The 12,885-nt window shown below is 47.5% G+C and overlaps 1 protein-coding gene across 9 annotated transcripts in view; it reads right to left on the bottom strand.

Moving 5' to 3' along the window:
* Nucleotides 1-12,885, bottom strand: part of ADCK1 (aarF domain containing kinase 1) — a 91,381-nt gene that overhangs the window by 40,121 nt on the left and 38,375 nt on the right. For 6 of the 9 annotated variants that reach the window (XM_033008705.2, XM_033008702.2, XM_042791105.1 and 3 more), the window contains one exon: nucleotides 10,000-10,203. The exons of 1 other annotated variant lie outside the window; for it this stretch is intronic. In XM_033008705.2, the coding sequence (XP_032864596.2) occupies nucleotides 10,000-10,203 (204 nt within the window). Of the gene's footprint in view, nucleotides 1-2,617; nucleotides 2,687-5,462; nucleotides 5,508-9,999; nucleotides 10,204-12,885 lie in introns of those variants that run through there. 2 more of the 9 variants (XM_033008710.2, XM_033008707.2) reach the window with 2 other exon arrangements.

The following is a 12,885-nucleotide window of genomic DNA, read 5'->3' as shown; positions in this document are numbered from 1 at the left end:
GGTCCAGGGTGCAGTGGGAAACAGATCGTTTGTCTTCCACCTTGTATAAAGGTTCTCCTCTGGCACTCCCAGGGTGTACTGCTAGAGGTTGTTACAAGGAGAAAAGTGGGCTAAGGAAACAAAGGTAGGGGGTTAATTTTGATTAATATACATGCATTTCCAAGCAATCCAGCAACCCACTGCTCTAGAGCCAGAATCCTAGGGCCAATGCAACTCATAAACAGATGAAACAAGAGTCAGCCTCTGGAATAGGAACAGGACAGGGAGCCTCTAAACACTGACTGGTATCTAGCTCTGTTTCCTACAGTTCAAAAATCACTCGGCTCCTGGGGATGAGGTAAAGCAGTTTGGTGGATTCTATCTAATATAAGTAGGGGCACCCAACTCAAAAAACACCTCATCATAACCCAGGGAGCCACTTCACCATAGAAGGGCCAAGAACTGAACCACTCCAGACATGCCCCATGGAGAGCAAAGCCAGGAGAGAATAGCCCAGAGCCTGCAACTTGTCAGGTTGCACATTCTCCTTCATTGGGTACAGAAAACTAAGTCACTGAAGATGCTCAACCCAATAGTCATCAGTGTGCTATGGTGTGTAGTATCAGTATAGTATCAGTGTATCAGTGTGCTAAGGTCCACGGAACCAGTACAGTCCATACCCTTCCCTTCCTCCCTGCTCACTGAGAACCATTCAGTATCTCAAATGTTTAGTTTGGAGCAGCCAACCTGTAATTCCTGAGCTGGTCCTGTTAATTGCAATGGATTGGCAAAGGCCTTTGACAGGATATCCCCATTAAGAACCAGCCTCACAGCTCTTTCAAACAAAAAGAAAATAAAATAAGAGGAAAAGGTTAGATTACAGTCCAAAGGACAAAAGACAGCCTGGGACAGGAGGTGTGGGCTTAGAGGTTTTCTTGGCAGCCAGGGCAAAGACACAAGTAGTTCACAAAGGACAAGACAGCAAAAGTTACATGTAAAGACTCCTTTAGTATAACCCCTGTCAACAAGACCTGGTAATTTTAATCACTCTTGCCTCCTCCTAGTCTTTCTTGATAAATGGGAATAACAGTTAGTAGACCTGAACCAATCACTTACATCCAGTAAGGTGTTTGGCAAAATTAGCTTTGTTCTTCACTCACAACAGATACCACTTCAGTTTCATTTGTTATCTGAAATGAGCCAACTAATGTATATTTTCTACTAATCATTTGAAATTTGGAAGGGTTGGTGCTGAACAGCCTTTTTCAAGAACTTGCCAATTTGAGATGGAGTGTTTATGTGCGCTTTGTAAGGGAGAAACTCATGGGTTTGCTTCAGCTGAGCTCTCTTGGCAGAAGCAATAGGTCATGTGAGTTTATTGCTTCAGTTGTCACAGACAGCTTCACGGGTTTGGCTCTGAACCATGCATCCTGTAAAACCAAAGCACTGCAAAGCTTACAGAAAATAAGTGCAAAATGTGCTTAATGATCACAAACATAACTTGATTTCCAAAGGGAACGTGAGAAAATTTCTTCTCTCAGACTCGTCTGCCTACAAGGGATGACAAACTCTGCTCACCAATGATGGAAAGACCTTTGAGAACCCCTTAGATCTCAATTTTTGCTTCAATCCTCAAAATGCAAAAGCATGTGGAATGTGAGGCTTCCCATGAAGAGGACTTCCAGTGTGCTCATCCATAGCAGCTTTTTCACAGGGAGGAAAACCTGCAGGCAGAGTTGAAGTGCTTTCTATAGTTCAGCATTCTTCCATGGAATCAGGAGCTGTCAACTCAGACAGATCCCAGAAGTGCCATAAAACAGAGCTTATTAGATCACTGTACATCTTAAATAATCGTAAAAATGCTATGTGCTTATTCTGTGTGTTAGAAAAATGCAGATATGCCAAGGTTGGGCCCTGTAACTCCTTATTTCATCTTATGTCATTTGTTTCATCTACAAATAGCCTATTGCCAAAAGTCGCCAGACTCACTGCATCATGTTTTCATGTTCCTGATGGGTCAAGAGCCAAGTAACTGAACAGACATAAAATTCTGAAAGAAAACAGGAGATGCTAACCAGGCAGAGTCAAGTAGGAAATTAAAAGATCAGTGGGCAGGCAGATGACAGGATTCTCTGCTCCCTCAGAGAAAAATCAGGCATACTAAACCTAGCCAGTATCTAGATCAGAGCACCAAGTAAGACTATTTCTGAATATATCAGCATCAGGCTCTAAAACAGAAGCCAGTCCCTCCACACGGCAGCTCAGTGTTTCTGCTCCTGCCCAGATCCTGCTGCTTCATAGATGCATAGAGGTTGCTGAGCAAATGAGACACACACCATGTTTGAAAAAATAAAGTCTCCATATGCAAGAAGGCCACATAAGAACTATTAATCCCAGTTACAGATAGCGATTTCCAGTGATTCTCTGGAACTGGAAGGGTTACCCATGTGCTGAGAGGTGGTTTCTGCCAGTGGCTAGACCACTGCTGTGCAGCATATCCATCACCTTCTTAGGACATGGACACTGAACACAGCCTGACACAGCTGTGGTATGCATTGCCAGCCAAGATTTATTTGCATCAGAGAAACACTTCATGTGTCATCAAAACTCTGAGAAAATCATACTGAAGAGAGCTTACCAGCTGAAGACAACACATTGTGAACCAACAAATTCCATGCAGGTATGTCACATACTAAACTCCAGGCACCTAAAGAATTTGTAAATTAAAGAAAAAAACATCACTAAGCATGCAGATCAGAACTACTCCTTACCAGGCCGTTCCCCGTTGCATTCTCTGATCTCAAATCTTTCACTTCCTTGCAGAAGGCACTCCAAAAAATCCTTCAGAAAATCCACTGTCCAACCTCCTGTATTGTAAATCTTATTAACTTGAAGGAAGCCAAAGGAGATTATCCTCTAATCTATCCACAAAACCTTCTCTCTCTTAGGCAATAGGGCTTAGAGCACCCAGGAAGAGGCTGCCATGAGCACAGGACTCAGCCAGAGTCTCTCCCAGGAGCTGTGAGTGGAGAGAAAACCCATGGGAGGAGCCAGTACCCTGTCCCAAAGCTCCCCTGGCAATAAGGACACCAGGTCGTCCTTAGCATGACACGAAGGGTCAGTAACACGGGAGCTTGCAAACAGAGTGAGCAGGGACACAAGGAAGAAAGCCAGGTGTACCACTTGAGCCACACAAAGCTCCTTGGTTTGCTTTCCCCATCTGCCCTTGGCAGTGGAACAGTGGTTCTGGGCAGCTACTGCCCACACAAGGGCTCAGTGTAGAGGCAGCCACCCTGAGATCCGCCAGCAACTGAGGCCTCTTACCAGAGGCAAGGCAGGGAGAGCACGGCAGGGGCTGCAGCAGCAGTGGGACCTGCACATGCAGCCACTCCTGCTTTTCAGTTGAGTAATGTGGGCCCATTTGTTCTGGATGACATTAATGCTATTCACCATCCATCTCAGACTCTTTAAATTACCTTTTATGGCCAAAATCCTTTTCATAATTGATAAAAATCTCTTTTTTATATCCCAAGTTATTGAAAAAAATGTGAAGTTTTTTTATTCCTCATTATAGTTTTAATACAAATGTGTTTTTTATTGATGGCTGCTTGGAAGCCCTGACGGGCCTACTGAGAGAGGCTCAGAGGGGTGGGAGAAGGGCCAAATCTTCCTATTCCATTTCCCAGTCCCTCATACTGTCAGACTAATGTCCACCACAGCCCAGCTTCCACCCCGGTGGGTAATGGAGAGTGGGTCATATTATGCAGGAAGAGGAGATTTCCTGCGATGGACATAACAACCATAGCAGGCAGAAGAGGCCCTTGCTGACCTAAATCTAGTTTCCTCATGCCTGTTACCGATGTACACGAGGGCCAACTTAGAGGACCCCAGCAGAGCGTTGCTGGAGCAGGGTACTTAAGGACAGAACCAGGGTCACAAGCTATGAGAGACCCAGGTGTTCAGCAGAGCCATTCAGCATCAGTCCCAAGCAAACATGAGAGCAACCATGTGCTGACTGTCGCACATCAGTGCTTCTGAGCAGAACACTTAACCACAAGGCTGTGCAACACTGGAGGAAGCAGGCACATGTCCTGGCATCCTGGGTGGGTTAGACAACACTGCCAGCCTGGGAAGAGGCTTTCTGGGGCCATAACAGGATCTGCAGCATCGTGACCTGAAGATCTGGTGATGTAGCAGGGTAAATGAATCTTCTCTAGGGCAACATATGGAACCAGCTACAGAAAGTGGCTCATATTCCCTTGAGAACAACTTGGATGCTGTAGGACATGCAGTGTAATACCCAACAGCCTACTGAAGGCCTAGCTGCTCTCCCACCAGGCTGAGCACTGCTTCAATAGTTCTGCAAATCGGAAGTAAGCTTATGTCTTGCCAGAGCTTAAAATGCTAATCAACAGTTCCAGAAGGAAAGGGAATCAGTTCTTTCTTCTTCCCGCCACTGGCACAGCAAAGGCTGCCATGCTGTACCAAGAATGCGTACAAAAACAGGAGTAAAAAGAGGAGTCTATTCTACTCCCTTTGTCTTTTCTTGTACTCCAACAGTTCAAGGGCAGGGAAGTCTCTTGCTGTGGAAACTAGCACCTTGCTGTGGTCTCATTCTAAATCTTTCCCATGGCAGGTTCACATGGGCATACAAATTCTGTCCCGCCCTGCCAAATGGCCACATGGCATTGCTGCACATCACTGCAGTGACTATTCTTCCAGGTGTATATGGGTACATTTCAACAGTGGATGAATAACGCCCATGGACCCAAGCTAGAAAACACTGTAGGAACCTTGGGAGCAATTTAAAGTAGAGGTACAAATAGCACTACCCTTCTTAGCCATGGTTTTGCTGCAGGGACAATGACTTCCCAGACGAGGCGTATCTGTTTCTTAGCTCACAGCACTGGTGCCGTGCCAGGTACAGTGGTAGGAATCCAAGGAGAGCAAAGCCCTTTAATCTAAGGCTGGGTCCTCCAAACATCACTGTGAAAATGCATCCTGTTTCACAAGCCAAAGCACAGGAGGTTCCTCTACCACACGTGCTTTGCTTACAAATCACAAACCGTTGACATATCCTGCCCTGCTCAATCAGCGAGCTCCATTACCGTATGGCTGCAGGAGGCTTCTTGCAAATGGCAGAATAGTCCTTGAAAAACAGGTAAAAGCCGCAATTAACTGTGGATGAAAAGGATGGTCTCCTTGGAGGTGCTGGCTAATCAAGCAATTAGAAACTACTTCCCATTACCTGCACTCCCACAAAAAAAAGCTAGACTGACATCCTTCCAGATGACTGTCTTTCCATTTATTTAAGCCCCTTATACAATTTGGCTTCAGCAGAGGCAAGCCTTGACCTCAGGGCTCTCCCCAGCCCTTTCTCCCAGCACTGAACAAAGCAAGCACTGGAACCAACACATTCAATCACTGACATGTTCTCCCTATGGAGCCTGTTTTGCCTCTCAGCCTTCCTGCAGCAAACTCACCGGCAATGGTATAAGTACGTATGCAGATGTGGATACATGGGGTCAGGATTTTTTGAGATCCCTCATTTAGTAGCATCCGAGACTTCTCAGCTTCAGCGATTTCCACTCATCTCTGTGACAACTTCAACAACTGTGAGCAAGAAGCCAGAGATGTGAGGATAAGTCAAGGGGCAAGGAGGATGGAGACCCTCACTCCCACGGCAGGCAAGGCCTGCCTTGTGCCCTACACCAGCCCCTCTACCCCCAAGCAAAGATGCAGCCTGGACACACAGCATCTGGGCAGCCACACCACACAGGTGCCCCAACAGCATGGGAAAGGCCCTACCTGGGACCACACTGGCCTCGTGGGGATGCTAACTTTATCCTTGCCCTAACCCTCAACTGCACAATCTCAGACCAGACACAGGAGTGGGAACCAGAGAACTAGTCTGACGGGAACCTGCCAAAAAGGAGCACAGGTGGAAGAACTAGGATATTTCTGAAAGGACAGTGGTGAGAGATGGATAGGGAGGGAGCATCTCCCACCAAGAAGAACTACCTCCAACATGAGTTAAAGCCTGGGTAGAATATGGAGTACACAAACACGCTGAGAGGGGAAATAAGGAGTCTTGGGGAAAAGGTCAGAAAGTTGATTACAAAATGCCAGTGTGTGAGGGTGGGCTGGCAACTGATGAGCAATGGGCTCTGGAAACTGACGTCTTGCTGTACACGGGAAAGGGATTATAGTGGTGCTGAGTGGGTACAGCTATGCTGTGGCCTACTGGGATGTGTGATGACTGCAAACCAGGAGGTATTTTAGGACTAGAAAGAGGTAAAAGAGTGTGCTGCCATAGACAGGAGTACACAGTGAAACAAGATGTCACAGTATCTAAACTCATTATCATTGCATAGTGGCAGAGGAGTGAGACCCACGGAGCCATATTAGGGACTGCACTGGACAGTACTGGAGCTAGACAACAGAAATGCATCAAGGATATTTGGAAGAACAGGGTTGTAAAAGCTGCCAAGTCATTCTGCAACCACTCAGTCCTATGAGCAGGGATGATCTGGAATGGCCTTGATCAGAGCAGAGAGAAGCAGATGTATTTTTGAAAGGAGAGAGTTTCACAACAGTCCGATCAGTCTTAGCAATGAGTGATCAGTTCCTCTGAGCACCCTGTCCATGGAAATCACATACAGAAGGACCTATAGGAAGCCTTTCTGACAGACATCGAAGGACTGTCAGGTGGAACTGGCTTGACCAAACTCAGAGATGCCCTGGGTTCTACATCTTGGCTCTGGGACCAAACTGGCATCACCTCCCCAGTATCCATGTATCCCACAGCCACAGGCCAGTCCCTTCCAACAGACCTGCCAGAGGGAGGAAATGCCTCTAGTCCTAGCACTGGCAAAACATTTCTTCCATCATTTCTAGTTTCTAAGCACAAAGATTCTGTGTTTTTAAGGTGCAGCCACTCTGAAAGATTTATCTTTCTGAGCCCCTCAACAGTTTTTCTCCCTAAATGGCTGGTGTCCACATTTCACCAGAAGTTGACTGGCTCTGCTCTGCATGCACTTTGTTGAATGAGAGAGCTTAGCTGAACAAGCTATCTTTCCCAGTGTCACTAATAGCTCTGCAGAAAAAATTACAATTGTGGGCTAGGGAACATACTCGTTTTGCTTTCATTTTCCACGCTTGACACCTTTTCACTTTCAGAACTTTGTTCAAGCAAGGAAGATGAAAACAGAGGTAGGAGAGACTCTTTCAATCATATCTCATCACCTATTCTTATGCACACAGCTTTTCCCAACTGCTCCAAGGAATACATCTGATTATTTTTCTCCCAGTGACCCCTGACAGGTACACAGATTCCCCCTAGACTTAAACCAGGGTTTAACAGGGCAACCCACTAGTCAGCATATATGGTGCTTCTCCCTCTGTGTCAGATCAACACACATGGTGTTTGCCTTTAAATCAGTGTACTAGCTCATGCAGCAGAGCTAAATGCTGCAGTTCCCAGTCTCCAGCCATGATGCTGGCCTAGAATGGGAGACTCCCCATCAGCAGGGGTGTTACACAAGTCTGCGTGGTGACAACAGACACATGCTGAACTACTGTAAACCTACCTCACAAGCCCTCTGTCTTTGCTCGAAGATCAGACCCTTTGGCATGGTCTCCATTTATGCCAATTTTCCCACAAAACCGTTCCATTTGTCAAACATCCAAGCCTTTGATAAGATTCTCAGGAGTAGGTCACATCAGAAGACAGATCATTTCTAATTGACTGAAGATACAGTGCTTCTGTACACAAAATTGGCTTTTTTTTGATTCCTCCCCAGGTATCTCTGTATTTCCAGTTGCTATTTCTCACTGATCCAAACTGTATGTAATTACTTCTTGCCTACGCTTGAGGTTCATCTGAGGAGCCTGCTCTTATGCCTGATGGGGGAACTGGAAGTCTTATCACTGAATTCGAGAGCAGCAGGGTTAGGCCTAGGCACCCTGGGAAGGTCCCCTCACTGCCATTTTCTCTTATATTTGAATTCCTCTGCAAGTTCCCAGGTGTGATTCTGGCCCTAAGGGGGAAGGTTTCAGGATCCCTCTTTGCACTGTCCCCTGCCCTGACACTCCACCTTACCCTTCTGCTGTCTAAATTTCAGCTAAACATATCATATTTAAAACGCAGAGGATGTAGCTACACTGGAATTAGATTTTTTCCTGAAATAACCCTATTAAATCCTCTGGGCTCCAGCAAAGTCAACTTTGGTGCATTACGTTCCCCAAATAATCTTTTTTAAATACCTTGATTTGGTACCTTGCAACTAATGGACATGGGCATTTACCTTGGCTTTTAATACTGCTCAGTTTCACCAGCTCCTTTATTTTTATACATGTCATTCTCATAATTTCTCTCTTTCATCGTCACTCTCATTAGCATTTCCTCTCTGTCCCTTTCTTCTCATTTCTACCTTTTTTTCCTCCCTCTCTCTGTCTCTTTAAAATTAAATATTGCCCAGCGCTGCCCATGTGGGTGAAGTGAATGCTAAGAGGGAAGGCTGCTGTGGAGACTGGATTTGAGCTGCCTCACTGGGAATCAATGAGCCATGGAGGGTTCGTCTAGCTCCCAAAAAGCTGAAAGAAACCAGAGCATATCAGTGGCAGCTGAACACGCACTTGAGAGAAAACAGCCCACCTCCAAGCACCTGCCTCAGCACCTGAGAGATGCCACACAAACTGAACCAGAGGTGGCTGCTGTGGTAATATAATGGGGGCTAACCTTGGGATGGCTTTCCACAGCTCCTACGGAGGGGAGACTGCCAGATGGAGGCCTGTGGAGCAGCGGGGGTCTGCAGGGAGCAGCCAGCCTACCCTGCTCCATCTATCCACTGAGCTGTGAAACACAGCTGGTACCAGCCATGCTACACGGATGCAGTGCTGAGAGAGGGAGCATCTTGCAGGTCAGGGGCTGACATTAACCCTGCCATTAAACTGCAGGGAAATAGTAACTGTCACTCCTGACTAGACAATACCTAGACCCTTAAACTGCACATAGGCAGACCTACCCCATCCAAATCTGCCCATAGTTTACCCACTAGGTGCAAATACTTCATCCTCTCATGTTCCCCCACACACCTCCTTACCACACAGTCAGACAGCCCACAACTGAAAACAGCCCCACAAACCTCTATCTATGAGCAACAACAGATACACACACAGCTTGCCTTCTTCAACCTCATGTCTTCTTCCCCATCACACACACCCTCTCTACCACTGCCTTTGCACACTGTTGCCTCCTGCCTGCCTCTCACCATGTCAGTTGTGATCCTTGAAATGCCTCTCCTCAACCTGGGCTGGAGTGTGAGGGGACTTCTTGTAAGGGGCAAGAATAAAAGTAGCAGAACAGCCCCTCCAAATACAGCAGTTACTTCCCTTATATCTAGTGAACACAGGTACCTACCTCTGATCTCAGTGCTGTGGGCTGCTGAGGGTTAATGGTGACACAGACTCCTGGGCTACTGCGTTACCTGACTGCAAACACCAGAAGTGATTTATGCTATTATTTTCTTTGGGGGTTAATTAGGGGCTCGAGAAAGTAAAGGGCTGTCAGTGCTAGCTGGAATTGGTCTAGTGCAACCAGGGGAGAGCAGCCATCTCTCACAGAGCTCTGCTAATCTATCTTTGTCCTGAACATCAATACCTCCAGCTCCCACCCCTCAGTGTGGCAGACAGCCCTCCATCCTGACCTCCAGCAACACTGCTAGTCTTGGCATAACCTCTGGGGTACACTGCTCTGCGGAGTCCTGCCATTTCCACCTGGCATATTTCACACCCTTAATCCCCTGTTACCTTCTCCTTCCCTAAGATTGCCAGTAATGCCCATCAATGAACAGGGAAAATTCACATGGCATTCTCCCAGGGGCAAGGAGGAAATATCTCCCTTTGGTATCTCTTGCAACTGAGAACCACCAGGGACCTCTTTGCTCCTGTTTTCCTTCATCTAACTGCCCAGGGGCTGCTGAGGCCTGAGAAGCCAACACAGGCTATGGCTGTCCCTACCTCTTTGCCCAGATCCTCACGGATAACTTGCTCAATCTCCTGCCTGGTGCTCTGCGGGGCCTGGCTGTGCAGCACTTTGAGGGTGCGGGTGTACTCCTCGGGCAGAAGGTAGTCAAGTGCTCCCAGGTGCTGTCCCACCTTGATGAAGGTGCCTCGGTTGGCGCAGCACAGCTCCCGGAGGCGCTCAGCAGAGCGCAGGTGCACCTGCGGGAGAGACCAGAACATCAGCCAAGCCCTGTTACACGCACGCGCCCACATACGTACCTTTTATTTGTCCAGTACTTAAACAAACCAGGGATCTCTTCTCTTGATTTTGGGTATCATCAAATGTGTCAGCTAAGTATTAGGACTCTGGCTTGATTTAGAGGTGCTGAACCAGATCAGGACAAGATGCTCCAGAGTATAAGGGGCTTCGACACCCGTTTGCACAGGTACCATGATCAGTGACAGCACATTAGTTTTTGGCTCTGTCCAGGGCTACGTCCTTGCACAGAGTAAGATGTCTAACCACAGGGCAGCACTGGTTTGTCAGTGATCCACCGCTACAATGCACAGCTTGTCAAAAGACAGAAGTCAGGACCACAACCTTGTATGTTAGACTCTTGGTGTCAGTGCGATGAATTCAAGTGAAAGAAAAGGACAGATACCATGCCAGAAGCTTCCAGGAATTTAGAATAAGAATCTGTTAAAAATCAAAACTGCAGATGTCTATTTGGCAGTGAGGAGCACAATATGTGGGCAGTCCTTCATCCTCTTCAGCTCACTGCCACACCACAAGGGGAAATGACATCCCTCTAGTTCAGCCAGGTCATAGTCTTACTGCTTACATTGCCAACAAAGTCTGCAGTGACAGTGGTTTTATAAACTAAGAATTACAGGACCTGAGAGCTTTGCTCACACTGGTCAAAATGCAGCCACCAAATGACAAAACCCATCACCAACCACTTTCCTGGTCTGAATTTCAGCTCCTGAGGTTCATTTCGTTCTGAAGAACAGACCAGTCACCACACCCTTCAGTGCCAATGATTTATTCTTCCTTTATTACTCTCACTAGAAAAGCCTCCTGACAAGGACACAGCTACACTCAATATTCTTTAATAAATTTCATATAACTTTACCCTGATATATTAATAAAATCTAAGCAAATCAATGACAAAAAATAACTCCACACCCATCTCCTGTTAATGTATGACACCTATCTGCATGGAGGCTCCCAATTCCACTGGCTTCTGTGTCAAGTCATTAAAGGTCAAATCCTGTATCTGTAGACTTCATCTGCCCAGGATCATGTGGTGATGGACTCCACCAAAGGCCTTGAAATACGTGGCAGAAAGGAACACCCCCCACATCCACCCCATTTAGTGGCTGTCTTTGCCCTCCATGCAAACAATGACATGTCACATCCTGGGACAGGGCAAGTGTCTCACATTTGGGAATGCGTCAGGGGACAGACTGGGTGCAGAGCTGCAAGTGCCCAAAACACAGGCCTAGGGGAGTGTGAGAAGAAAGCCTAATGTGTGAGACTTGACAGCTTGATGCACATGTGCACGTGCACATGCACGCTTTCCTAGATGGGTGTGCATGGGCAAGCATAACTCACATAAGGTGAGTGAGCTGCTTCCAGCATATTGCCTGCTCAAAAGCACTCCTAAATACATAGGCAGAAAATAATATCCATGAGCATGCCTGAAGTCCCCCACATTATTGTGCTGCATTTTATACAGCAGCTTTAAAGCTCCTGCTGTAACAAGCTAGCCTGTGCCCTGGCTGTTTCTCTGCTCTCCTCCCCTGTGTGTGGCAGAGGCAAAAGCAGGCCTGAGGGGACAAGGAAAGGAAGCTGTGAAAGAGGAGGAGAAAGCAAGAAAAGCAGGGAAGGAGTAATGGGATGAAAGAGAAAGGCAGTGGGAGGGAGGGAGCCAGAGCAGCTGGGTAGTTTGTCACAGCACCAGAAGTGTAGCCCATTACAGGGAAAAAGCTTTTATGTAGCTCCAATAATTGCCCTTCAGACGCTGCCTCCAGCCATGGAAGAAAACCCCTGCCAGCAGTGAAGGGGGAGTGGTGGCTGGCTGGCCACCTCCGAGGCATCAGGCAGCCACAGCCCAGGGCACCAGCGAGAAACCACGGCAAGGCTCCTTGCAGATGTGCACCAGAAACCCCAGCACTGAGCACGGGCCAGCACAGGGCCCTGCAACCTCCCACAGGCACAGCAGGAGCCCATCCAGTGACTCCAGGCTGCAGTATGGCTCAGAGCAGAGCGGCAGCGACCCTGGGGCTGTAGCGCGATGCCGGGCGTGAGGCCAGGCAGCCAGCTCGGGAGATAGGTGCTGGCTCCAATGCACCTACCCGCCACACAAGGATCGCCAAGGGAGATGATAAAAACAGAATGGAAAACTCATGTAGCTGAAAATGCAACTGGTTGTAGACACACCTGGATGCAGGGTGTATCTTCATGTTGGTCACTGATGAGAAGGAGGCAGAAATAGCCTCTCTCTCCCCTAGCACAAGGAGAGAGGAAATTTTGGCCCTCCCAAAATTATCCACCTTGTAGAGAACTCAGTTGGCCTCCTGGACACAGCAGTCGTGGCCAAAAGAGACAAGAGCATCCTTACAGAGGTCTCCAGGAACAAAACGGAACAAAACTCCCAGGCACAGCATCCTCCACCATGCTCTTACAACTGGCTTGGCTAAAACTCCCAAGAGACAGCTGCCCCGGGTGGCTGTCCGGACCAGAGAATGCCAGCTCCCACCACTGCTAGAGAGATAGAAGATGACCAGGCAACTTGCCTCAGAAGAAGGAAATTTATCTGTAGCCCTACATTTTACAGAATTCCAGTCCATATTAGATGCACAAGTACAGTGAGAATAAAGTAGGACTGTGAGTGCAAC

This window comes from Tyto alba, unplaced genomic scaffold, assembly GCF_018691265.1.
Source record: "Tyto alba isolate M040663 unplaced genomic scaffold, T.alba_DEE_v4.0 Super-Scaffold_18, whole genome shotgun sequence".
Classification (NCBI taxonomy): Eukaryota; Metazoa; Chordata; class Aves; order Strigiformes; family Tytonidae; genus Tyto; species Tyto alba.
This window is presented reverse-complemented; position numbering and strand designations above follow the sequence as displayed.